This window comes from Dermochelys coriacea, chromosome 5, assembly GCF_009764565.3.
Source record: "Dermochelys coriacea isolate rDerCor1 chromosome 5, rDerCor1.pri.v4, whole genome shotgun sequence".
In the NCBI taxonomy this organism is placed as follows: Eukaryota; Metazoa; Chordata; order Testudines; family Dermochelyidae; genus Dermochelys; species Dermochelys coriacea.
Genome location: NC_050072.1, coordinates 6063436 through 6091210, shown reverse-complemented (window position 1 = coordinate 6091210; position 27775 = coordinate 6063436). Strand labels below are relative to the sequence as shown.

General features: G+C 42.2%; 1 protein-coding gene across 5 annotated transcripts in view; it reads right to left on the bottom strand.

Moving 5' to 3' along the window:
* Positions 1-2700: 2700 nt before the first annotated feature.
* KIAA1328 (KIAA1328 ortholog) overlaps positions 2701-27775 on the bottom strand; it is a 258802-nt gene continuing 233727 nt past the window's right edge. For 2 of the 5 annotated variants that reach the window (XM_038401584.2, XM_043515015.1), the window contains exon 11: positions 7163-10834. In XM_038401584.2, the coding sequence (XP_038257512.1) occupies positions 10621-10834 (214 nt within the window). In that variant the 3' untranslated portion in view covers positions 7163-10620. Of the gene's footprint in view, positions 5150-7162; positions 10835-12396; positions 12817-27775 lie in introns of those variants that run through there. The other 3 variants (XM_043515012.1, XM_043515013.1, XM_038401585.2) reach the window with 3 other exon arrangements.

Sequence of the window (27775 nt, the reverse complement as noted above, 5' to 3'; positions counted from 1 at the left end):
AACCACTTTCGGGGCAGTAAGGAGGAAATGAGGGGGGCTGGAGTTGGCTCTGCCTTTTATATTGGCACTCAAAAGCGGGCAGTAGCAGTGGGAGTCAAGCCCCCCAACAGAGCTGGCTGTGCATGGGCACGCAGACACCAAGAGAAGGATCCCCATGTGCAATGGCATTTGCTGTCTCCCACCCTCCGCCTTGTCTTTTTAGACAATAAGCTCTGTGTGGTAGGACTGTCCTCATTATCTGCATGCTCAGCAACCAGAACCATTGGGCCATGATCTCAGCTGGAAGCTGTAGGAGCTATGGTAATAAATAATGAATTATCGTACATGCCAAGCACTCTGCCAACCAAGTGTTTTTTGCTCATTCTAGTAGAGCAATTCGAGCTTGGATTTCACCAGCTTAGCTGTATTCTGCCTCTGACTGACCATTTTTCAGTGAGGATTCCACAGTTACAATTTAACGGACAATGTTGCTGCTGATGCATAAGGCAGACTAGACTCCAGTCCATCCCCCATGGTTAAGAGAATCATCATCAAAGCTTTATTGGCACAGTGAGTGGATTGAGCTCAAAAAACCCCCCGGGGAGCAGCTACTGGGGACTGAGACAGGTTCCTGAGCAGAGCCACCTCATTAGAGTGGGTTTCCACGCTTCTGCGGCTTAGATCACCTCATTAAATGTTCTGTGTTGTCTCTGTGTGTGCGGGTATGTACATTTTTAAATCATACGCTAAGTTAGCGCACAAACAATTTCATGATTCCATAATGGGACCAAAAGGAAGTTATAACTAGCCAGGCTGTGCTCACTTCCTCAGACTGCAAATTAAAAGCTAAATATTGAGGTTGTATTTTAGGAACAGGTGGTACTACAAAGCTTTAGATGTCTAGCCACAGCTCTGACATTTTCTTTCAGATGGTAGAGTCTCAAACATCTTGGAGCCCTCTTTCTCCCCTTAATCACTACTGAGAACTTCACCTGGTCTGGCTCACAAAATTAGCACATCTTTTGTTCCTGGCATCCCCCTTTATCCACATCCGTTGCTTGCCCAGTCTGTCCCCGAGTCTTCTATATAATCTAAAATCCAGCACTACCTCTCTCTCCCTATCTATAAAACGCAGCCTTTGCCTGGGTCTTGGGGCTCAACTACTTCAACCTCCTCATAGTCTGGTCTCTCTCCCCATCCCATGTCCCCTCCCTCTTATACCTAAAACAGAGCAGCGAAGGTCAGATCACATCCTCCTTCCCTCCCTGAGTCCATCTGGGATTTCTAAGGCATCAGTATCATAGACTCAGATATTAAGGTCAGAAGGGACCATTACGATCATCTAGTCTGACCTCCTGCACAATGCAGGCCACCGAATCTCACCCACCCACTCCTGCAATAAACCTCTCACCTATGTCTGAGCTACTGAAGTCCTCAAATCATGGTTCAAAGACTTCAAGTCACCTTGGCCTATAAGAATCAAACCCTCTCACTTTCTTGTCCTTAGCCTCTTCATTAAGTTCTAACTCCTCACCTTCATTCTCAGGGCTGGCATAACTCAAACCCCACCTATACCTCTCTCTGATCCTTTCTTGTGCTCCTCTGTTCTTCTTCCCTAATAGCTCTCACAGGTTCCTTCTCCTGCCCTCAAGTTCTCACCTTCATTCCTGCTGTCCTAGACACAGGGAATGGGTTTCCTTTTTCTTATCCCTTCTACTCAGTTCCTTCTTAAAAAACAATGGTGCAGGGAAGACTTCTCCTGGATCCTGACGATCTGAAAAGGTCTCTGCTCTTCTGAGGCCCAAACCCTTGCCCTAAACAGTGCATTTCTCCTAATTCCCTTTAAGCTCTCTGGGGTAAAGACCCTAGCTGCCAAATGGTTGTGTGTGTGTCATGGCTCGGGAACGAGCAGGGGTTAGCGTTGGACATGGGCTGAAGACCCACTGACCTGGAGCCAATTATCTGGAATCAGGCTGTATTGGAATGGCAGATCAGAACTGAGAGACAAACCAGAGGGCATGGTGTGACATTGCCCAGGGCACAATTTGGACTGGTGAACAGCTGTGTCCCTTCAGTTCTGGCACTTTGGGTGCCTTCTACACTGCTTTGCTGTGAGAGCAACTACTCCTGGTCTGCTCTCACACAGCCTCCAGCATGTAAATTACTCCCAGCTATCCTTTACGAGTGCTATGGCCAGCCACTCTTGGTTACACAGCAGAGCAATACCAGCAAATTCCCAGTCCAAGATTTCCCCCCAGAAATGTGCATCTTGTACTACCCAGCCCTGTGTTGGACAACACAAGCTCATCTACAGACTGTCATTTTATAAACAGAAAATGATTAGCATAAATACTGTTATCACAAGTGGAGTTTCCCAAACATTTCAGTCCAAGCACACTGTTTTAGATAAAACAATAACACAAGTTTATTAATTACAGATAGATTTTAAGTGATTACAAGCAATAAGACATAACAGTCAAAATTGATTACAAATAAATAAAAAGTAAAACATAACTAATATCTAACTTAACAAGCTAAGTGATTTCAAAGCACAAGTCTCTCCCCGCACAGTCTGATTGGCTGAATTCCTTTTTGCCAGGATCCTTCCCCAGTACAACGATGCTTCCTTTGTCCTTCAAGTGTTGCCGATGCCATGCGTAGAGATGAAAGGAGAGATCTTTTAGGGGCTTCTGTTCCCTTTTCTTATAGTTCTCTTTTTTCTTTAAAAATCACCTCTAGCTGAGATTCTGGAGACAGAAGGTCCAGGGGGACAGGTACCTCCAGCTGTTTCTTTGCCAAAATTTAGATTTCTTGCTCACACCCTTTTTCCTGCTGCAGAATGGCCACTTAACCAGGTGATGGTCCATTTGATTTTCTTGACACCTGGCTCAGGCAACAGTTTCACCTTTGTCTTTGAGGAACTGGTTTGTGCCTGCTTTTTTAAACTTGGAACATGTCTCAGTAATGTTATACAGTAGAATCTTATAACTTTACATACAATGTTGCCACATATATTTTACCAGGAAAATAATGATGAGCAAATTGTGAGTTTTCAAATGATACCTCACAAGGCATACTTTGTACAAAATTTATCATAGTCTTGTAAAAGGAATGAACATAGGAGTACAGACTGTCATACAAGGATCAAGAGTTAGTTACCAAAAGTCAGGCCATGTCAGGATACCAGGAGGTCAGGCTTGGGTGATGGAACCAGAGGACAGGAAACAGTTACCAAGGTTCAGGCCGAGTGAGGATGCCAGGAGGACAGGATTAGAAGTAACCTGACCATTGGTCCATGGCAGGGTGAAGCCTGGTTGTACAGACAACTTCCTATTTCCTGCTCTGACTTAAATTGGGTCTATGACCCAATAAGGAGCCTTGGAGAGCTCACAGAGTGCAGGGATAGGTGTTCTGCCCTGCGTTGGGCTTCATGGACCTCAATCCCAGCTGGTGTCTGTGAGCTATTGGGTGCAGGCTAGGAGTGTGATGGTGCCCAGGACCACCATGGACCCAGGTTCAAGATACATGGGGCCTAACAGTGTGCTGCAAACTGAGCGATTAAGACTAATATCTTCCAAGGGGGGGTCCAAGGAAATTAGGCACTTAATTCCCATAGATTCTTTTGCAAATCCCAGCCTACAGGACCTCTTAGGTCCTACGCAGCCCCATCCCCACTCCTCCAACCCCTGGGGCCAGTGCAGAATCAGTCCAGATAGATCTTCTCTAATGCTTTATCCAACCTAGTTTTAAGTAGGCCATATGATGGGGGTTGAAGCAGTTCCTAACAGTGAAGCGGCAGTGGACTGTATAACAGTGTCTGTTACTGCCTCACTGTTAGGAACTGCTTGAAGATCCATCATATGACATACCCCCAATCTCCATGCTAAATGCTGCTCCCTTAAACTGCCTGTATCAAATTGTGAATTCTATGTTGTGCTATGCCTGCGAATATCAGCACTGTGACAGCATGCGTCTGGACTTGCCGTAGGGCAGCCTATTGTGCTACATTACCGACAGCTGCTCTGCCAGAGTACGTCTGGGGGCTATTGACTTTGAATGATTCAATGACTGGCCCATGCCAATGAAACAATGATCTCTCTACCAGGAGCCCACATGAAGGGGTGAGCCTGACTGGTGGGGCTGGGACTTCTCAGTCTGAGCTCACGGCACAGAGACAGGGGCCCCCTTGAAGAGCGAGATTTGGCTCTTTGCAGAGGGATGACCATTGCCTCATGTAAAAGGGACATGGAGGATGAACCCTGTCCAGCCTAAAATGCTAACAAACTACAGGCTCATAAGAAGGGGTGAGCTTGACCCAGGGGACGGCTCAGGGGCACCCAGAGCTTGACCCAGGGGCACCTCAGGACTATGAGTTAAGTTACTACGGTTAAGAAAGTCCCTTTGTTGAGCCTGTGTTTCTTGCTATCCTGCCACATTGTCCCCAAAGGAGTTAAACTAGGAGCCCAGGGGGCACACTGTGTAGGCAGAGCTGTGGGGGGAGCGTGCGTAAACAACTGTGAGGCTGCGAGGGTCTCAGACACTGTTTTTAGGTCTAAGTTTGCTAGATGGTAAAGTCCCACATCCCAAGGAAGAGCTCAGGTGAGAGGTCTGAGCCTAGCAGTGTTCCCTAGAGTCTCAGAGCTAGAAACAGTGACTAGACTTTGCCCAGACCCAGCTAGTTTGGAAGCATGTAGGACCACAGATTGGCTCCACTCGCAATAGAATGGTGACCGTGCTGTGGGATAGTGGGCCAATTTCATGCCACTCTAAATAATTCCTCTCCCTCCTTGATATTCATGCCCTTCTATTAACTACAGGAATACCTCCTTTCTATGTGTTTTCTCTCCAGCAGCTCCTCATGCTTGGGAGGAGTGCCCCGTAAACATCTATAAAATTAACTCATCATCCTTCTTCAAAGCCCTCTAAACTCTACTTTTCCATAATGCCCACAGAAAACTTGACAATGGTTAGGCTGTTGATGTGATGAGACCACTGCCTATTATGCAGACCAATATTGTCTCATTGTTCCGTTGCACTCCCCCATCAGTCGTCTGTATCCATTTGTCTCCTCTTGTCCTAGACATAGATTGTGAGCTCTTTGGGACAGCATCTGTATTGTTGTTCCATGTTTGTACGGCACCAAGCACACTGGGGTCCTGGACTGGGGCTCCTAGGCACTATGGTGATACAAATTAATAATAATTAGTTGGATGCTGTTGACTAGAGGAGAAAGAATACAGCAGTATACTTTGTTTCTGTTCTCTCAATCAAAGGAAATGCCTATTTATGGCCCATAATCTCAATATGATCCATAGCTAACTTCACCAGAAGGGATGGCATTGCTGTCCAAGTATCAGGTTTGAAATACCTAGATCCCCTCTGGAGCCATGGGTTCAAAAGATGGGAGATACAGCTTTGACACTCCTCCTTCTGAAGAAGACACATTGAGCTCCATGCAGTAAACCATGTGAGACTTCTTCAGGATAAGTTCTTAAAAAGTATCTCATCTATGTGGATATTAAAAACTTCATGGCGCTTTCCACAAGATCACGGGATTGCCCTGATATTCATAGCCAACATTTCCCCTCCTGTCACTGTTGTACAGAGCCAATTATTGCTGAGTTGCTGATCTACACCCCAGAAGTGGTTGTATTTTAGTCCTGCTGTGTGTGCTCCGTTTGTCAAGCCTGTCAGGATGCTATGGGAATTATCTACTCCTAGATGTATTTCTAAAAGCTCCCAGCACTATTATCTTGGTGCATTTTCGTAGCTTATTTAACAGCCTCCCCAAATTTAAGTCAATACTCTCTTCCCATCTGATATCACTGTCTTGGGGGGATGCTAGCCCCTACTAATATGTGGGATGGGACAGAGGGACAGTCAGCCAAGAGCCACTTGCTAGAGGGGATCCAACAGAGTCAGGAAAAAGCCTAAATAGCCTTGCATTGCAACCTGCCACGATCAGGCTCCAACAGATCAGGGAGCGACATCCATAGCTAAGAGCTATCTACTGAAAACACAACCGTCAAACACCTTGTGTTCATGCCTGAGGAACTGTAAAGCAGTGTCCTCAGAAGTTAGTACATTATAAGGGAAGAGGGCTTGCCAAGATAGCAAAATCATATACCATTTAGGGTTGTGTAAATACTGACCAACAGCTGGAGGTTCTCTTGTAAGAGGATAGGGAATTTGATTGTAGGTCAGAGTATTCTGTGTGAAGTGCTCTCATGGGTCCTTCTTACTTAGACGGCTGACCAACAATTTCTGCATAGCTGCGCTTCCTGAGCAGCCCAAGGTAGAGCATACAGTCTTCTTTCCTTGAAGTGACAAAGGCATGGACTGCCTTTGCATCACAGAGGACAGGATGCAACAGATAGGCCAGCTGAAGACATTTCTGGCCACTGGTCCTCTCTGGGACTGTAGAAGCAGAGATGAGCCAAGCAGGACCCAGAGATCAAGTGACAACTGACAATCCATGAACAAAGCTCTTTGAGGGCATTTTCACTGCCCCCTGCCAGTAAGTATCATCTCCACCTTCCTTGGTGTAACACACTGGCTCAGCATGTTGCGTCCCAGCTCTAATGGCTGGCCCATATGTCGGATAAATCTTATGCTACAATCAGCTAATAGAGTTATTCTTTAGCTCTAGTGCCAGAGGGCTGTGCATTTGGAGATGAAGATCCCAAATTCAATCCCATGACAGAAGCTGTTATGCTTGGGTAAGCTTAAACCAGCTATTTTATAGTTACCTAGCCTCACTACATACTAGGACAGCAGGAAGACAACGGCATCAGGGCTTGCTGAGGAGAGTCGGAGCTAGGTTATCAGCATAGTACCAACATTTCAATCCATAGCCTTCCCCCAGTGATGTCACAAACACATTGAAGAGGATGCCCCTGTGGGACAATACAAAAACAAGAGCTCTTGGGGAAGAACTGTGGGGCATTTTATCCTTTTCTGGAATCTCTGAAAGAAAAAGTGAACCAAGCTCCCCTACTGCGACTTTCCAACGCTTTTAGGTCCCACAGATAAGTGTACAGCACCTCATAATCAGTGGTGTTGATGGTGACCAAAATATCTAACAATGGAGAGTCCTGTCTCTCTATAAGGGTCTATTGCTATACCCATGCTGGACAAAACAAAGGAAAAAATAATGCAATAAATGAAGCTCTGAAAGATAAAATGAAAAAAAAAAGCAGATAATTTATTAAATTAAAACCTCACACAGATATATAAATATATGCTTGGGTTTAGGACAGGATTCACTAGGTAGAACCAAAGAGGCTAGGAAGTAGAAAGAATGCGTGATTGTTTACAGATCCTCTGCTTACAGAGTGTGCAAGAGAGATGACCACACAAACACAGCAGGTGTTGGAAATACAAGCCATTTAGGTAGAAACAGAAAGTCAAGGCATGGAGAGTAACCTTAGTAGGAGACGTGTTACCCCACAAGCTTCCTGCAAGACACAGCCTTATATGATGGTGAAGCATATTATCTGGGAGACTCTGGACAAAATCTAGGACTGGAGTATTTCCCCAGTGGGGACTAATATAGGAGTTTAAACTTAAAAGGACACTGTCATGTGACTGCTTTTGCTAGTTTAATTTTTGCATTTCCTCTATTGTTTTAGCAAATGGAAAATAATTCCCCTCTCCATCCCAACGACTGATTTTGTCCTTTTCTATTTGACAACAATTGATTTTCTTCCAAGGCTATAAATGTTTTAATAACTATAACTTTGTAGTGCCTTGTGGCAAAATATATTTGCTTGCATTGACTGCTAACCACTAGTCCTAGTCTACTGCTGATAACTACAGCAATAGAGCCAACTGGAGAAGGTTTGTTTTTGTAGGATCTACCAAATTAATAGCAATTAGTAGCCTTTCCTGGTTCATGTTTACGGGATAATTAGAATGTGGAGGTCTTTCCCAACAAGATAATTTTAAACCTCTTCATTTCAGAATTCTTTGCTACAACATGCAAAACATGCTTCACGTATAGCTCCTACGGATGAAGAGGTGGTCATGTTTGAGGCCCAAAACCTTGACAATGTCCATTTAAAATACAATTATTACCAAAATACAGATTCAAGACAAAAACACCATCAGAGTTAAAATAATTAACGGACAAAAAGGATAATTAAAAATCAGAGCGTGGCTAAATATTGGCACCCATGAAGCACTGAAGAGCATAATACTCCCATACAGAATTCCAGAATGTGTACGCAAAGGCACCTTCTAAATGTTCTTTTTGCTGTTTTAAAATCTGTTAGTGTTTGTTAAAAAAGGCAATTACAGTTACAGTCAATCTGGAGAAGAACAGAAATTGAAGATTTTCAGTCTAGACCTAGACCAGAAACTGAAGGCTCGCATTTGGTCTAGACCCAGAGAAGCATTCCTTTCACAAAAGCCAAACCTTTAAAAAAAATCCAAACCCATGTCCTATTGTCTATTTCCTTCTTGTTTCCCCCAAATGCCAGCTGCCTCTCCTGAATTTTTCCCTTTCTTTCTAACGTCAAAGGAAACTATGTTAAACTTGATCCCCTGTGCCCAAGGAGCAGAAACATGAAGGGTGGTGGAGAGAGACTCCCCCAGCCAGTCCGGTGATGGGTCACTTGCCAGGTCTATGGGATCTTAGGACAGAATTCTCTAGACAAAGCTTGTCCCCGGGTGGATTCAAGGAGCAGATACATGTCATGGCAGGGTACTGATAGAGACTAACTCTCCACAGGAAGGGCTGGAGAGAAACAGATGTCTATGGGGACAGTTTCTCACCAGGCTCACCAGTGCAGGAAAAGTGCTCTTAACTCTTCTGTCCCTGTACTTTTCCAACTAGCTTTTAAAAATTCAGCTGTGATGCAAGAAAAGGACATCAATTAATTTGTAAACAACATTAGATCCGAAAAAATTGTCTGGAATAATGTAGGCTGTGGTATTTCCCTCTCCATCACCCTGTTCAGCTCCTCACTATAGGAGGTCTGTGCTGCTGTTGGCCTTCACAGAATTCCATCTGCCCCATGACACTGCAAAAGCTAACCTGCTGCCATCCAGCCTAGGTAGTTTAACAGTTGGGGCTCCTCAAGAGAAGGGATGCCCACTCTATAATTCCCAGAAATGTCTTTAAAAATAATCAGTTACAAGGTTGCAACTCCTCAAATCTCAGTCTCAATCAATACATGTTCCATACACTGTACGCTGTGCATGTGCCAGCCAGAGAAATAGCTTAGGCCTCATCGCCAAGCCTTGCCAGCTTCACTGAGGGACGGGATGGTACTGGGGATTGGTACATGCACAAGTGCATGGGAGGCAGACAACAGTAGTGCGTCAGGGACAAGTCCAGGGGCTCACCACCATGGAGGTATGGAGCAGGAGCCTAGAGGACCAGTCACAAAAGACTGAAAAAGCAGTACTGGTCTATATACCAGTGGTTAGAAACAAATAGCCTAGAACTTGTCTGTACCGCTGTGATTCTGACTTTCTCTAGCTGCACTTTTATTGTGTGAAAGGAATGTTTTAGCTTCATATTTCTAGGAACACATGCCAGTGGCTACAATGTTCCAACAACATATGAACACTGCATCGTGCAGAAAATGTCCATTCATCCTGTAATCTGCAGTCATTTTTACCAATTCTGCACATTTCTTTAAATAACCAAGTGCATGAAGTAGATGGGAGTGCGTTTAAATAAACTGAAATAGATAGAGCATTAATAATTAAAGCCAGCAGGGAAACGTGCATTATGAGCTGCTATGAGAAATAATTATGGATTTGTCTTATTTACAATGGAACTTGGAAACGGTATCAAAATAGTGCAAGTTAGTGAAAATGCCTTAAGACTGTTCTTACGCTATAACTACTATATCTCTCATTTTGAAGAGCACATCAAATACGGTTTGGACCTGTACATTTCCTGGTTGTATGAGATATTTAAGGAATTGGCAATAGGGTTCCCAGCATATACACTGTGTCAAATAGTACTGATTTAAGGAAGACTATTTTCAAACAGATGCACAGTGCATTAATCCTGCAACATCCATTAATGTTAGACATTATACAGCTGAGCTGAGTATATGCTCCCTAAAATCTCAGCACAATAAATATCAGAATGCTGAAGGCAATGGTAGATCACAGAATCATTGGAAATAATATTCAAGTGCTTGTAGCTTTGTAACATAGATAGGTTTTAAACAGGCTGCTTTTTAATTAGAAATAATCTAATTGAAATGCAGTGGTTCTTGTGTGTTCTGAAGCTCTTGCAAACTGCTTTATAGCTAAAAAAATCGATAATGAAATATACTTCTCATATGAGGGCTGTCTAAGCTATGGCTTCAATCAACTCCAAAATGTTGTGGATTTAATTATATTTTAGAATAATTGCTTGGCACAAGAAAAGTTTGCTCAAAATTTACTAACACCTTCTGATTGGACTGTCCAAAAAGAAAAAAAAACGTTGTTCTCGCAGCATGATTACTAAATTCTAAGTGAAAGAGGAAGCTACTGTACTAACTCCTTGGCGAGGAGGGAGACAATCACTTGTCAATCAAATAATTTAAAAGTGATACTGCAATAAACAAATCCAGAGCAGAAACAGGAACAAGGTCCTAAAAATCCTACAGAAGGGCTGCAGAGTAATGAACCTCGTCAAATGAAGAAAATATCCTCCAGGATCCGGCTCTCCTCAAGCTCCTCCCCTTTGCTTCGGGTGCCACGAGGGGCTTGGCACCATGCAGGTTTTCTGGGGCTCCCATTCCGAGGGGCATGGGGTTTCTTCCAGTCGTGAGACTCTCCATAGTGGTGTCCTGGGGCAGCGACTGGACTCATTGCTTCAACCAACTCAATGAGGGAGGCCTCATATCTGGAGGAAAACACCATGAAAATGCAGACCTATTAAACACCACAGCATCAAACACAATTTGGAATGAACATTCCTTACTCAGTCATCCTGACTAGAGCGAAACCTGTGTAATGTGCCGATCGTGACAGAAGGGATCACAGCATTGCAACTGCTGCTAAGGTGAGCTCCAATGTGGAGGCAGCGAAGGAGAGGCAAAGCTTTCATGGCCACTTTATTTTGCGAGTACAGTACTTTCTTTTAATTTGTCAGTCTCGGCAGGTTTCCTATTGAATTGGACAGCGTCTCATTTACAACTCAGAGATTCAGGATAGAACAGCTCACAGGCATGACAGTTCAACAAGTGACTCAAACATGCTGCACTTGCCTGAATAGGTTCTGCCCTTGATTTAGGTTCCTAGGGATTTGAAAACAGCAGGAACCTTTATCCTTCGTGATACAAAACACATGTGCTTCTTATGCATCTCTATGCAATATATGAAATCTATGTGTAACTGAAGGACTGAAGGAATATAATCCAGACAAAGTAACACAAAATCAACAGTTCAGGCATCAAGAGAGAAAGCAAAGATGCTAAACATTACTCAAGCTGTCCTTTAAGTGTTCTGTACAGATGTGGAGGAGGTTACAAGCCTACATGTGCAGTAACATACACAGAGTACTGGCAATTACTCTACACCAGTGGTTCTTAACCTTTACTGCAGCCTGCATGCCTTTGGTTCTCAAAATATGTTATTGCACCCCTTATCATAAATCATTGAACTAGGTCAGTTCTTTAAACCTAGATATATTTTTGTTTGTATATTACAGTAATCGCTAAAAAATGTATAATGTTAATAAATACATAGGTTTGATGAAACAAAGTAGTTGTACTTACGTGCCTGCGTTTAATTTGTGTTTTCGATGATTTACCTTCTAAAAACATCTGGCATGTCTCGCACCCACAGAAAAGGCATCTTGCACCCCAGGTTGAGAACCACTGCTCTAGACAGAGCCTTCCAATTAATATTCACACAGGATCAGACCTGATCTACATGCCAGTGCAGGACAATATATTTTCTACTCTTATCGTGTGTCCAGTTTTAAATGTTTCAAGCAATACAGCTTCTAACACTTCCCATGGGAGGCCATTCCCCAGTTTAGGAAAACTCTCTGAGGAAAAAGAAAAGGAGTACTTGTGGCACCTTAGAGACTAACAAATTTATTAGAGCATAAGCTTTCGTGAGCTACAGCTCACTTCATCGGATGCATTTGGTGGAAAAAACAGAGGAGAGATTTATATACACACACACAGAGAACATGAAACAATGGGTTTATCATACACACTGTAAGGAGAGTGATCACTTAAGATAAGCCATCACCAGCAGCAGGGGTGGGGAAAGGAGGAAAACCTTTCATGGTGACAAGCAAGGTAGGCTAATTCCAGCAGTTAACAAGAATAGCAGAGGAACAGTGGGGGGTGGGGTGGGGGGGGAGAAATACCATGGGGAAATAGTTTTACTTTGTGTAATGACTCATCCATTCCCAGTCTCTATTTAAGCCTAAGTTAAAAGTTTGCCTGATTTTCTGCCTAAGCATCCCTCTCCCTCAGTTCCATCTTGTTATGCTTCCCTATTCCAGCCTAAGTAATACCTTTCCTCCCTGGTGTTTACACTATTCAAATAATAATGCATACAATTACTAATAATAAATTCCCCTTTCAGGCACTCAGAGCACTTCACAAAGGTAAGACATTAGACGGGCCCAGTGTATTTCATACTTGTGGAATTTGCCACAGGATTCACCCCTTGCTCTTGAACTGTGACCCTGAGCCTAACCTTGATTCCTTCTAAATTATGTTTCTCATCATTGGGGGGGGGGGAGGGAATCCCTTAAAATATAAATCCAGCGTAATCAAACAATGATGCCTTCCTGAGTGTGCAACCAGTCTGGAACAACAGTGCCGTAAGGTACGAACTGTCTCTGTCCTCAGTGGAGTGTCAACTCTAAAAATTAAGGGAGAGAATTTACATGTCAACAGCTAGGTATTTCACCACTGATCATTTTAGCAGAAACAGCCCCGACATGCTTGCGCTCACTTGTCTCCCATGTCACCCCAGTGTCAGAACCTCCAGCTATCCATCACTACTGTCTACAATGTGCACAAAGGCCTCTTGCATGCTGAAGACTGAAAATGTGGGAAGAGAGCATACAATAAATGGAATTTAATATCCAAACAAACAACACAGATACTATGGCACTGGGATGCATTATTCATCACTGTATTTGATCCAATATTAACATCTACTTTCAAATTTAAATGAAGCTACTGCAAGCTCTTCCAGGCTGCTCCAGAAACCTTTGGGCCTTGCTGCAGAATTAGGTCCTTCTTGCAACATACCACATGGGGAATTTTACAGATGGGACCCTGAGGCATAGATAAGCTAAGTGACCTGCCCAAGTTCAGCAAATACAGTAGTAGCATGTCAGGGGTCTCCTGACTAGGTCTCCCTGCTCTAAACCAAAAGACTATGTTGCCTAACCTCAGTTACTTCTCAGCCAAGTTGTAACTGTGCACAGGGTACACAAGTTTCAGAGTAGCAGCCGTGTTAGTCTGTATTCGCAAAAAGAAAAGGAGTACTTGTGGCACCTTAGAGACTAACAAATTTATTTGAGCATAAGCTTTCGTGAGCTACAGCATCCGATGGAGTGAGTGGTAGCTCACGAAAGCTTATGCTCAAGTAAATTTGTTAGTCTCTAAGGTGCCACAAGTACTCCTTTTCTTTTTGAGGGTACACAAAGCGACTGCCAAAGAGCTAACCTTTACCCAATTACCCCCAAAGTGGTATCTGAGATATCAAAGTGCTTGTTTAACCCGAGGAATTAATTAATTAGAGTCACCATGGCCAATTGTGGATTCTAATGACAACCACTGTAGTTCTTTCAAATTTTTGTTGCACTGGTAAGTCAATTCTTTCAGCTCCTTCAATCGTTATTGTTCCCTCCAATTTGCTGTCCACTATCACTCCTAGGTCAATCTGGCTCACCACTACTGCATTGCAATTCCATTACTGCATTATTCCCTCTAACTGAGATTACATTCTTTTCCCCTAGATGTACTAGCTTGCATTTTTTGTGAATTTCTTGTCTGCGTTTGCAGCCTTTCCAGGTCCCTTTGTAATATGTCTGTTCAAACCAGCCAACAGAGCCACAGATAAGCAGTTCAAATAAAATAAATAAGACAGAATTCTATTGAACTTGACCACTTGAATGGCTAAACCCTTCTCTACGATGACATATAATAAGTATCCTGGCCAAGACTTTCAGAAGTTGATGATGATTTTGGGTGTCCAACTTGAGAGGCTTTAAAATGCGCTTGATTTTCTCTAAGTGCTGAGCATCAGCCCTCTGAAAATTGAGCCCCTCTGAGGCATCTCAAGATGAACACCCAAACTCCCATCTTAAAAGCTGGTCCCACAACTTTACAGAGATGAGCTTTTCACATGTGGAATGCTTGGATCGGACACATACATATACAATCCGTGCACCAAAAAAGAAACCCAGCTCTCACACACACTGGTTTCATTAGCCACACCTAAAACTCCCTACTAGATTCATCTAGCCTAACATACAAATGCTTATCTCCCTGCCTGCGGCTTGATCATAAAATTTCAATTTCTCCAGCAGCCACATTCAATCACAGATTAGGTTGGAGGATGTGGAGAGATGACAAACCAGCAAGTGTGTTTGCAATGAACACCTTGGAGCTAATTTCTTCTGCAAGTTTATCTAACTTTTACAGCATTTCTGCTATCGGGAAGGCTAAATGATTTGGCAGATTACAAGAGCAGCAAATAGCAAAGATTATTTAAAAGACCAGGCATTGTAAATCAGTCTGTTTGACACCACAGTTATATATGCAATAAAGCGAACAAACTCTGCTAACGGAGCATTATCTGATCAAGAGAACGCTCCTTGCAGGTATTTAGTGTTTAATCCCATGAAAATAGTTTGCCCTGATTTGTCTAGGTGACATCAGACAGCATCTGGCTGGAGGCAACGGAGTTGATCCAGCATGTCTTGAACCTTACAAAGGCAATTTTCTCAACATTTATTGGTATCCGAATATTTAAAGGGACACTGCCAACATGTTCAGACCCTGAAATATACCTTCTTCTAAAGAAAGCATGTGTGTCCCTGGTTAAAAAAAAATAAAAATAGGGTTCATTACTATTCATATGGCACTGCAGACTTGAACACTACTGCAAGGTGGGCACACAGTTGTTGGAAATGTATACTTAGAGAGTAATTACCAGTGGTTCACAATCAAGCTGGAAGGGCATATCGAGTGGGGTCCTGCATGGATCTGTCCTGGGTCTGATTCTATTCAATATCTTCATAAGTGATTTGGATAATGGCATAGAGAGTACACTTATAAAGTCTGCAAATTATACCAAGCTGGGAGGGGTTGCAAGCACTTTGGAGGACAGGATTAGAATTCAAAATGACCTTGACAAACTGGAGAAATCATCTGAAATAAATAGGAGGAAATTCAATAAGGACAAATGCAAAGTATTACGCCTGGGAAGGAGAAATCAATTGTACACATACAAAATGGGAAATGACTGCTTAGAAAGGACTACTGTAGAAAAGGATCGGGGGTTATAAGTGGATCACAAACTAAATATGACTCAACAATATAACTTGCAAAACAAGCGAACATCACTCTGGAGTGTATTAGCAAGAATGTTATCAGCAAGACATGAGAAGTATTTCTTCCATTCTGCTCAGCATCTGATAAAACCTCAGCTGGAGTATTGTGTCCTGTTCTGGGCACCACACTTCAGGAAAGATGTGGACAAATTGGAGAAAGTCCAGAGAGCAATAAAAATGATTAAAGGTCTAGAAAACATGAGCTAGAAGGAAAGACTGAAAAAACTGGGTTTGGTTAGTCTGGAGAAGAGAACACTGATGGCCCCAGTCTTCAAGTACATAAAAGGTTGCCATAAAGAAGAGGGAAAGAAATTCTTCTCCTTAACCACTGAGGACAGGACAAGAAGGAATGGGCTTAAATTGCAGCAAGAAAGATTTAGATTAGACTTTAGGAAAAACTTCGTAACTGTAAAGGTAATTAAGCTCTGGAACAAATTACCTAGGGAGGTTGTGGAATCTCCATCATTGGAGATTTTTAGAGCAGGTTAGACAAACACTTGTCAGGGCTGGTCTAGATAATACTTAGTCCTGCCTCAGTGCAGGGGACTGAATCAGATGACCTGTTGAGGTCCCTTCCAGTCCTACATTTCTATGATTCCATAATGTCAACTGCTGCAAAATGGAGTGCTCAAAACTCAGGAAATTTCAGCCATTCAAGTTGCTCCTGCAGTCTTCACTTGCCAAAGCTGCACATTCTTGTGGAGCAAATTAATAGAAAAGAGTAGCTTTACACCATTCAACAATGGGAAAAAATTCACACATGCAACACGAAAGGGCCGCAGTGCCTTAGTAGCCTGAACCTGGAATTTCCCGACTTCTGGGTGTTTGACTGAGCAACCAAAGTGCTGCATCAGTATTAGTTTTTTGCACAGAGTTTTCTATGGGGTTTTTCTCCTCCTCCCTCCCCCCGCCCCACACACAGAAAGAAAGAAAATTTTTGGGAAGGAGGGCAGGAGGTCAGACTTGGGAGGCTTCTCATTGTCCTTTTAAAGTTAGCATGAACTCAAGCTACTTATTTGCCACAACCGCCTTCTTTTGAAAGCCCTGACTGACTGTGTTATGGAGTCATGTGGTAGAACAGTCTCCATTCTCAGCCTGATTTCGACACTTCCCCGTGGACATTTTTCCACCCCTAACCTCTGTCAGACTAAAAATGTGCGTATTTCATCATGCTAGAGGAGAATTTGCTGAGAAAGTGTTAGATTGATCAGACTAGCAGATAAGGAGCATGGGTCTGGAAAAAATAGTGCTTTTTCACTTTTGGAAAGTTATTCTAGTGTTTCCCTTCTCTGTTCACAACAAGCTGCTCAGTATAAAAACTTAAAAATGGTTTATTATGACCGATAACTACAGCACGGACCTCGTTTTATTTTTTGTTGTCCTCGATCTTTAGTTATTTGGGGCCTGGTTTTCAGGGAATTGGGAGTCAGTGGGAGTTGCAAGTGCTCAACACTTCTGAAAACCAGGCCCTAATTTCTTCTCAACAAATCTCTTAACCATTGGAAGCCTGAGATTATTATATGCTCCATGAACTCTATGCAGGAGACAGCGCGCACAGGACTGGCGTGCAGGGCTCTAAACAGCAGGAAGAAAAGACCTAGGAAAGAGGCCAGCTGTAGGTGAACTCTGACGTAGACACTATTGGAGTCTGTGCGATAGAGTTTATAATGGACACTCCAACGCCTGCACAGAGTTTATCAGCTCTGCACATTGAAGACAAAGGGTAAAACTTTAAAAGCACCTAAACAATGAAGGCATGTGAGTCGCGTAGCCACTTTTGAAAATTTTACCCAACCCTTTTGTCTTAAGTTTTGGGTTTTAATTAAATATTAAGGGTCTGGGAGAGTTTATAACCACCAAAAGTGGAGAAGTTTCTTAGCCCATCACTAAGGTGACAAGAAACAACAATAAATTAATGACAGGTTTCAGAGTAGCAGCCGAGTTAGTCTGTATTCGCAAAAAGAGAAGGAGGACTTGTGGCACCTTAGAGACTAACAAATTTATTTGAGCATAAGCTTTCGTGAGCTACAGCATTCCACTGTATGTATCCACTGAATGCATCCAATGAAGTGAGCTGTAGCTCATGAAAGCTTATGCTCAAATAAATTTGTTAGTCTCTAAGGTGCCACAAGTACTCCTTTTCATTTTTCAATAAATTAATATGATTCTTAACATTGTAAATTAAATGTTCAAATTTTAAATGAAAGAAGAAAATAATCCAAAAATAAAAAATAGTCTGACTGAGTGTCAAAAGGGAAGTACAACCACCCCATCACCTCCACTCCCTTCAGCCAACACTTCTCCCTCCTTACTGGTCTGCTAGACTTTCATAGCCAGAATACTGGGAGAGTGTTTTATTTTGCTTTGTGCTTCACAAGTGAATCAGCAGGAACAATCTGGGATTTGCACAGCTGATATGGACCCAAATGGGATTGCTGGTCTGGGAACAATAGGTTTGTACATTCACGGTGCAGAGTCTGAGAAATCACTACACAGTGACTATACAAATTTTTACATTCTTGCTAATAAAAGCTGCTGTCCAATCAGAGTACAGGGAATTACACACTATGGAGTTACTGAGAAAAACCATGGTTATGCAAAATTGACACCCAGATCCAATATGAATGCAGGAAACTGTATTGGAAGAGGAAAAAAAAACCCAGTAGTTATGGAGTTGTAACTGTACTGCATCCTTCCATTCTGATTGGCTGAAACATTAAATATATTTAGATTATGGAATATGACATTGCATTTTGAATGCATTACTGTCACCCATAGCCAGTAAAATATGTCATATTTCATGCACACAGTACAATATATAAAGTACACATTTAGCTATATTATGTTTTTGTATTGCACTGTACAGTTTAACTAATAAAATCATTTGCTCGTCTGCAGAAAATAGCACAATCCCAAACAAATTTGATATTTGCCGGAATCAGTAAAAATTTCCCTACTCGGCAAAATAACTAGATTTATTAGAGTCATAAACACTCTGGCAGTGAGATATATGTATATTTCTTTAAACAAGCAGGGTCACATATTATTTGATCATCATGTTCAGAGATATCTTTTCATTTACAGTCCCTGAAAATTTATTCTTTAACCATAAATGTCTAGAAAACACATAACGCCTTTTCTACAAGGTGATGACATTTCAACAAAGCACACCAGCAATATGGCATCAGAGATTAGTAGATGTACAGGTTTATTTTTAACAGCATGTATCCAATGATATAAAAAGTTTATTTTCATATTTCTACTTGAATTCTCAACACAAACCTCCAAGTGATTTACTAATGTTACATGAATTGCCTTTGGATTAGAGTAGGTTTTGAAACCTGGAGGCACAATATTATACTACTACTTTGTACTTCTAAGCACTATCCATCTTCAAGCACTTTACAAACATTAACTACAGTTACTAATACTCCAGGAAGGTGACGGGTCCATTTCATAGGAAGGGAAACTAAAGTTTAAACAGGTTAACTACAAATGCCTAACGTTATACAGCAAATACCAGTTCCCAAAGCCTCACAGAAATAATTTAACATAGGAGGGCTGTCAGGGTTCCCTCCCCACTCTGAACTCTAGGGTACAGATGTGGGGACCCGCATGAAAGACCCCCTAATTATGTAGACCCCCTGCTTATTTCTACCAGCTTAGGTTAAAAACTTCCCCAAGGCACACATTCTTCCTTGTCCTTGGAACGGTATCGCTGCTACCACCAAGGGAGTCAGACAAAGATTTAGGAAAAGGACCACTTGGAGGTCCCGTTTCCCCAAAATATCCCCCCAAGCCTCTTTCCTGGGGAGGCTTGAGAGTAAACAAGGTGAGCACAGACCAGACTCTTGGTTTTTAGGACACTAAAAACCCCAATCAGATTCTTAAAAACAGAACTACTATAAAGAAAAGAAATAAAAGAAGCACCTCTGTAAAATAAGGAGGAAGGTAATTTTACAGGGTAATAAGATTTAAAACACAGAGGATTCCCCTCTAGGCAAAACTTTAAAGTTACAAAAAACAGGAATAAACCTTCCTCTTAGCATAGGGAAAATTCACAAGCTAAAACAAAAGATACTCTAATGCATTTTCTTGCTATTACTTACTATTTCTGTAATTTTAGATGCATCATTCAGTAGTAGCTACATTACTTGCTTGGTCTCTCTCTTTGTCTTGGAGAGAACAACAAAGAGCACAAACAAAATTCTTCCTCCCCAGATTTGAAAGCATCTTCTTTCCCCATTGGTCCTTCTGGTCAGGTGCCAACTAGGTTAATGGAACTGATTAACCCTTTACAGGTAAAGGAAGGATTTTATGCTACCCTTAGCTGTATGTTTATGACAAGGACAAACAAAAGCCACCTCCTTGGTGGGAAAAAGAATAGATATAGATGTTCAACAGTCCAAGCAATCAACTCACCAACTCTACTGTCAGAGGTGATGGCAGCTAGGGCATATATCTTCACTACAGCATCAGCCCAGATGATTGGCACTGTGGTCTGATCACCAAGTTAGCCTAGCTGGGGTGCAAGCCACCACATTACAAAGCCTTACCTGAGTTACTGGTGCTGCACACCCTCATGGATGTCACTAGTCTTCTGGGGGGCCTATCTGATGGTTCTTTGGGCTGCTGTCAGCTGAATCACTCTGATTCTTTCCCAGTGGATTGTGGGAAAGCGTCTGTCTTTCTGGGCACATGGGGGAATTGTGGAAGGCATTGGAGGACTATCAGAACCTGAGTGATTTAGCCCATGTCCTCACTGCAAAAAGTGCAGGTTACTAGCCTGAGTGAAAGCAGAGCTCAGGCTTAAACTGTCCCCCCATCCCAAAGCCAGGCCAGCTAATCTGGGGTTGAGCCCATCAATGACTCGCTGAGATGTGTGTGTGTGTGTGTGTGTGGGGAAGAGTCAGGGACATCATGTAAGTAAGAGCCCAGAAAACTCAGCAGTGAAGACATACCGAAAGAGGACAAGAGCAGCTTTAGGGGAGCTTGCCATTTGGGTTTGAATCAATGGCTGGAGAACCACGCAAACGACAATGGGAAAAACAAATGTCAAAGAAGGATGTTAAAACTTCAGGGATTTAAACAAATTAGAAACAAGGCAGGCTCTGAAATCCCCAGGCATCCCTGTCTGCTGACTCCCAGGATTCTGAAATAGGAAAAAAGGACGTGTATGGTTTTAGTCTATGGACTGAAAGGCCAAGGCAGTGAAAAAAGGATTGTAGGCAAACGGAAAGTGCTGGTTTCTATGGAACCTCTTGAGTGACTGTGTAACTTTTACTTCTGGATAGTAGGAGACACTCCCCAGACTCTCCATTCGTTGCAGGAGTCGGGAAGATGATACACTCAACAATGCAATATTTATTTAACATGACATCAGCTTTGGTAGTGTACGGTGCTGGTACCCACTGTATATTTTCCGAATACACGTCAGTGTATTTTAGCTCTCGTGCTACATGAGCAGGCTTCAGAATATTTTCTATGTAATTAAAAAAAGATCTGAGCCTTTTATTTAAAATACATCACACAATTTATTTGCATAGTGTCCTTAGTGAGAGCATCCCAGAGTGCTGTAAAACCAACACCTACATAATAGAAAGCTTACAATATCAGATACATTTCATGATACTCTCTAAGGCAATATTCATACAATCACAATCTCAAGAAGGAAAAGACCTGTTAGATCATCCAGATATCTCCCTGCCCATGGAGAACAGTTCCCTACAGTATGCTTCCTAGAATTTGCCCCGAGCAGGGGGGTTCTCACTATTTTGCTTAGGAGGCCATTCCAGAGCCAAATACATCTCACCCTATCATGACTGTTATTATTTACGTAGATGTTAGTAGAGCACCTAGAGGCCCCGATCAGGATTGGGGACTCACTGTACAAACATTTGTAAGAGTTTACAGTCTAATTAGACAAGTCAAACAAAGGGAGGCGGGAAATGGATGTGAGACAGAAGCAGAGTGATCAAAGCTGTGTGGGGTAAACATCATGTTAGTTCCATAAGTTTTTCCTTTTCAATTTGCAAGAGGGGAAAGGTGTTTTTCTGTGTGTTTGTGTGTACACACACATTGTGTGCACACACTCAATCAGGAAGTTTTTCCTTATAGGCAGCTTAAGTCGAAGCAAAAGTTTTCCCTTTCTTAACTTCACCCCTTCATTACTCATAGTTAAGATCCTTGTGCAATACTTAGAAATTCATCTCCTTCTCTAGCGTTACACCCTTCAAATATTTGAATATTATGCCCCCCCCCCACCAACCTAAGTCATCACTTATCCAAGCTAGACATAATTTAATCTTTTCTCATAAATCAATCCCTCAAGCCCAGTGATAATTTTTTATTGCTCTTCTCTGAGCTTCCTCTAATTTGTCAATATCTTTCTGGTAGCATGGCACCCAAAACAGAACACAATGTTCCCCAGCTATGGTCACACCAGAGCTGTTAGGAGGACAATCTGATCTATGCTATATGATGAAATGTCTTTGCAGCCCAAAATTGCACTGGCTCTTTTTGTAGCCATCACCTCACTCTGCAAAACCCTGTCTAATTTGTATCTATTGATACATCTGAGCAAAATACATCATTGTATGCCATGAAACCTGACACACAACTCCAACAGACACACTAGCTCACATTCAGTGGGGTCACTGGCAATAACAATCCCATCAGAGACAACAGTTCTTTGCAGGATCAGGCATGGAGTAGCAAGGGAAGAAACAGACTTTTATAATAGTGTCATGCCCTTGGCTAACCGAACTGGCCAAGATTGGCACATTTATCATGCTGAAGGGTTTGCCCCCATCAATAGGAGTGTTGAAGAGACCTTGATCCTGAAACTGGCTGAGTGGTGTTGGTATGTTCCTGGCCCACTGCAGACAGAACAGTATCAGTGCAATAAAGGACAAAGGGCTCAACAGAGTGTCCCAAAGACCTCTGCCCTGGGTCCGGGTTCATTAGTCAGTCTCATTTTTCTTGGTGCTCAGCACCGGTTCACTTAAGGAAGCATCCAATTGGCTGTCATTACTGAAAGTTTTCAGAGTAGCAGCCGAGTTAGTCTGTATTCACAAAAAGAAAAGGAGTACTTGTGGCACCTTAGAGACTAACAAATTTATTGAGCATAAGCTTTCATGAGCTACAGCTCACTTCATCGGATGCATTCGATGAAGCGAGCTGTAGCTCACGAAAGCTTATGCTCAAATAAATTTGTTAGTCTCTAAGGTGCCACAAGTACTCCTTTTCTTATTACTGAAAGTGTTTGCTACCACTTCCCCTGGTGTAACAAACCACCCATTGTCATTTTCATTTAACCACGAAAGAGCACTGCACATCTCCTCCCTATCGTCCTTCATGTTTTCCCTCCTCTTTTTCCGTTTTTCTACTTCCTTGCTCCTATGACTCAACTCCTCCCATCTCCTGCTCACCCCAGCCCTCATTCTAAAACATAAAAACAAACCAGACAAAAAACGATGGGACTTGCATGGAGTTTGGCAACCATCTCAGTGATCATTCTGCTTGAGTTGTCCTTTCCCCCATATGCTTTGTCTTGTCTATTTAAACTGAAAGTTCTGAATGGTACGAACTGTGTGTGTTTGTACAGTGCCTAGCACAATGGGACCCTAATCTTGACGGTAATATAAACATTTAATAATACTACTTCGTACTTCATAGAGTCCTTAGCAAGTTGTCTGAAGAGCAGTAAACAACACCCCAGCAAGTTGTTTTCATACTGGGCTTCACCATTCACTGTTCCAAAAGAGACTAAGCCACTATTGTCTTTTCTACATCTCATCTATTCCTTCCTCCCCTCTTTATCTCTCTCATTTTCCATTCCCTGCCACCTTTACAGATTCATTCTCACCAATCTTTTGCTTTTACAACCTTATCCCCAACCAATAATTCCACCTGTCAATCTCTATCTCACTAAGCCATTAAGAAATAAGTGTTTAGAAAAATAAGAACTGAGCAGACAGACCAGGTGCAGAAGCCCCAATGTTCACTCATGATTTTACACACATAACCCTTCTCCATCCCCCTGTCCTGTCCTTTGTTTTTGGCTTCTCTTTTCATGGTCCCTCTCTCTGAGTACCAACCTTTTTGGGGGCAAGGGCAGCCTTTTACTTCGCTGAACAGTGCCTACAACTTTAAGGATGATGCTAAATAAAAATAACCTCAGTATCGCGTTTTAAAAGATTTCATACAGGTTACAAAGCGTTAGCTAACATTTTCCAAATGTGCTTGCTTAATGGTCACCTAAATAAGAACAGCCCGATTTTCAGAGGTGCTGGGCACATGCAGTACCCATTGACTTCAATCATCATTTACATGGATTAACACTCTGACTTTCTTCACAAGTTCAGTCCAAATTCTTAGCCAGCCATAGAAATAATAAATCAGCTTTTTTGCTTCAACAGGTACAGTCATCAGAAGATCTGTGCAGTCTTAGGTCATTTAGTCACTGAACTGTGAGCCTTCACTGAATGTCTAACCATTGTGGGCAACAAATGCTATTAGCTGGGCAAGATTTAAGACCTCATTATACAGAGATGCAAGATCTGGATGCAGATCTTGAACAGACATAGGATGACATCCTGCCACACTGAAGTCAATGGGAGCTTTGACATTGACTTCAGCGGAGCCAAGATTCCCCCTATTATGTCTCAATTTTCTGCGTTAGGGTGCATAAGTATTGCAGCCTTTCTATCTTTTTATACCAGCACAATTGAAAATGAAGCATCATCTGAAAGTTTCTCCTCCCCCCCCCATGAAATATTTTATATATAGTTTAAAGGAACACCTAAACTAACACCAACTGCGACCGGTGCTTTACTCTGTTATTCCTCTTGCTGAACAGTTTAATTTCTTCTGCTGTGACTTGGGAGTTTTTTATAGTGGAATCAGGCAGTCAAATCCTTCTGTTCCCTTAATTATCTCTGCCCTGTCAGCTACGTCACTAAAAAACAAGTTACGATTAAACAATTCAGATACCCATAAACACTAGGCTGCGATAATATAATGTCCTGTGTTACTGGCTTTGTGGAAAGAGCTGTTTCAGGGAGGTTTAAAAAGATTTAAATAAGCCCAGCTCTTTTAAATGTCTGAAAATCTAAAGATATCTTAACTGTTCTTCAATATCTTAATCATTCTGTGGAATCATGATCTGGTATAATGGCCATTTTAAGTGAAATGTTTGCTGCTCTGCGCAGTTGCTACTTCCTATTAATTGTGAATTAAAGCATAATTTAGCATGGCTGTATGCCAGCACGACAAGTAAAATTTGCAGATACTAACTCCAGTTGAACAGGGGAAAAGGCACTTAAAGATGCCTTTAAGTAATAGAAAGTCACTCACCAAGCTGTACTTTAAAACTAATAGCAGAGCTTCAAGTTGACAAACTGACATGGATTAAGAACAGAACTGTTGAAACAAAAAGAAAAGTGCTTGCCTTCTAAATCTTACAGGGCAAAAGTGATGCTTGGTTATCATTCTGTTTATTAGCATGCACTTTGGAGAGTGCAGGGCAAGTCTGGATACACATTCATTCCATTTTATGCTGCACATTACTGAAAACACATTCAGCATAAATAATTAATAAATGCTTTGTCTGAAACTTAAGAATCCAAAATGCCACATGGTTTTCAACTTTATGGCTGCTTGGCCTTTAGAACAGAAATAGACAACGGATGGATGAACTTGGCAACCCTGATAAGAACCCATCACTTAATTACACACTGGAGGTAAGAGTGAACATCTTCTAGCTTCAGATCCATGGAACAGTCCAGCCTTGGAGATAGCCACACACATGCTTATGTTAGCAGTCAGCTGTCATGAAACAGGGCAAGAAAGGGCAGGGGAGTGGGAAGAGTGCTCCCTTGGATGCTGGAAAGACCTCGATATAAAATAAAAGTATGTACTCAAAAAAAAATGCTTTGGTATTTTCAATTAATGGGCTAGGTATACCTCAGATGGAATTTGGGGCAGGAGAGGAGACTCACAAACAGAAGACATGGTGAGGAACCAACCAGATTTAAACAATGCATTAGAAGTTTTGAGGAATTACTGTATGGAGTGTAGTAGTAAGCAAAGAGTACTAAGAACATACTGCTTTTTGATAAGCCCATTTCCTGATCACACAGTACATCACATGTGTCATTCACCCCGGCATTGCTCCCTATTTTTCATCAGTGTCACTTCATCATTGTTACTGTTGTTATACTAGTACGAAACTGGAGCAATGCAGTGGAGAATAAGGCCCCATGTGTCTATAGTGTATTGTCTGTGCTAGATGGCCCAATCCTGCATGGAGTAAAGTGTCTTCAACTTCCTCTGCATTTTGCTGGATAGGGCCCTTAGATTGTATGGTCCTTGTGATGCTACATCTCACTGATGATGGATCTGATGGGTGCGTCAGGCTCAATCACACTTTTTAAAAATAATTAATTTACCCAGGAAAACTCAGCTCAGACAGCAGCTGCTTTTCAGTGAGATCCCATCCCCCACTCTTCCACTCACCTGCCAGTGGGCTGAGAGGGGCACAAGGACTTCCATGTGACTTACCAAAAGAAACCATTTGTGTTTAATTGGCTGGATTGGAACAGAGAATTTTCTTCCTTTCCAGCTCTTTACTTGATCTTAGTGCCTCCAGCAGTTTTCCCTTAGAGCAAGTGTCTGAACTAAACTAATGCCCACTGGAGACCACATGGCCTGGAGCTGTGGCAGTGAACACAAAACCCCTAGAGGAACAGCATTCTGTTACATACGTTCTGACAAACTCTCAGATGTGTACTCTATTCTACACGACTATGGACTAAAGGCAGTTCCATTCCTCTCCATTTGGGCTGCAGCTGTCTGAGGTAATTTTTAAATTAACTGAGATTTCATACATGAAAGAGAAGGATATATATGATTCAGCAGCAGCTACTGAGGTATAATAATAGCCATAGAAATCAACCAGGTACCACCAGCACAGTGTAAGTCAGCGTGTTAGAAAGGAGTCAAAGGGGGACACAACAGGGCTAGGGAGGAGTCACGTGGTGAGCATAAGAATTCACGATAGGGCAAAACAGACCAGCAGACTTGACATGGCATTAGAAGGCACCCTTAGAACAAACCAGCAGTAAAGCCTGGAGAGTAGGGTACTTGGGCCAGGCTCCCCTTGGCAGTAGACATTACATTCGAACAACCTATTTCAAAAACTGTACACAGGTGGTAGGTGTCACACTGAGATAAATTACCTGCTTTTTGCAGCTGAACAGATGGGTATGGAAGAGAAGTTTTAGTCTGTTAATTCCCAGCAATAACTAGTAAAGGCGTTCTTGGGCTCCTTGGGATTACTTTTCTAAAACCATACACTTGTCGATACCCTGCGCTTCTGTCACACACTACCTGGTATCACGGATACGCTACAAAAAAATTAAGTAAGGATCTGAGTGGCTCAAGAGACTGATATTAAGCTGCTCACTTCCAGGTTGCTTATTTGAATCCAACCCAGGCTGGAAGTGACCAAAAGTTGCTCCCAGCTACTGTGTGATGGGTTATTAAAATGAAATGGCAAGACTCAGTAGATGTGTTCTCACCACAAAAACCACCACAACTGACAACCTTATTGGTAGCAACAGCAGAGGCCAAAGACTGAATGAATAATTAATGGATGTTATTCAAGCACCAATGCCCACTTAATTTTATACAGAAAACTCAAAGGAAACAGATCTTTTAACTTACAAAAAAAACTCAAAAACCAATACAAAATGAATGCGACCCAGGGACTTACCCTTCAATGCAACAACATGAAAAAAGAGTGCACACAAGACAGTGAAGTCTGCAGGGCGTGAAATTAAAAATTTCACACAGATACAATGAAGTAATGATACAATGTTACAACCTTGGCACAAAAATCTTCTGGTTTGAGGAAAGTCAGTGTCACGTGACGTTACGGTTTGTGCCCCAGTAGAAATGGCTTGCTGTTGAAAAGTCCATATAACAAAACATAAAGAGATGAAGCAAGAGAACGTTTGGACAGTTAAAAGGGGGGGGGCTATATGTTCTACCCATTTAGGCATTTCTTAGGTACCCATCACTGTCATATCTAATTGCCATGTTATACTGAAGAAATGGCATATTACTCTCTCACATCTGGAAATCTAGGAGGTAAGATACGATTGGAGAATAAATAAAACGAGATTTGTTCCTAAGGGCCTTGAGGTTTGGGGTCTCTCTCATCAGACCAGTCTGCTATTTTGACTCTGA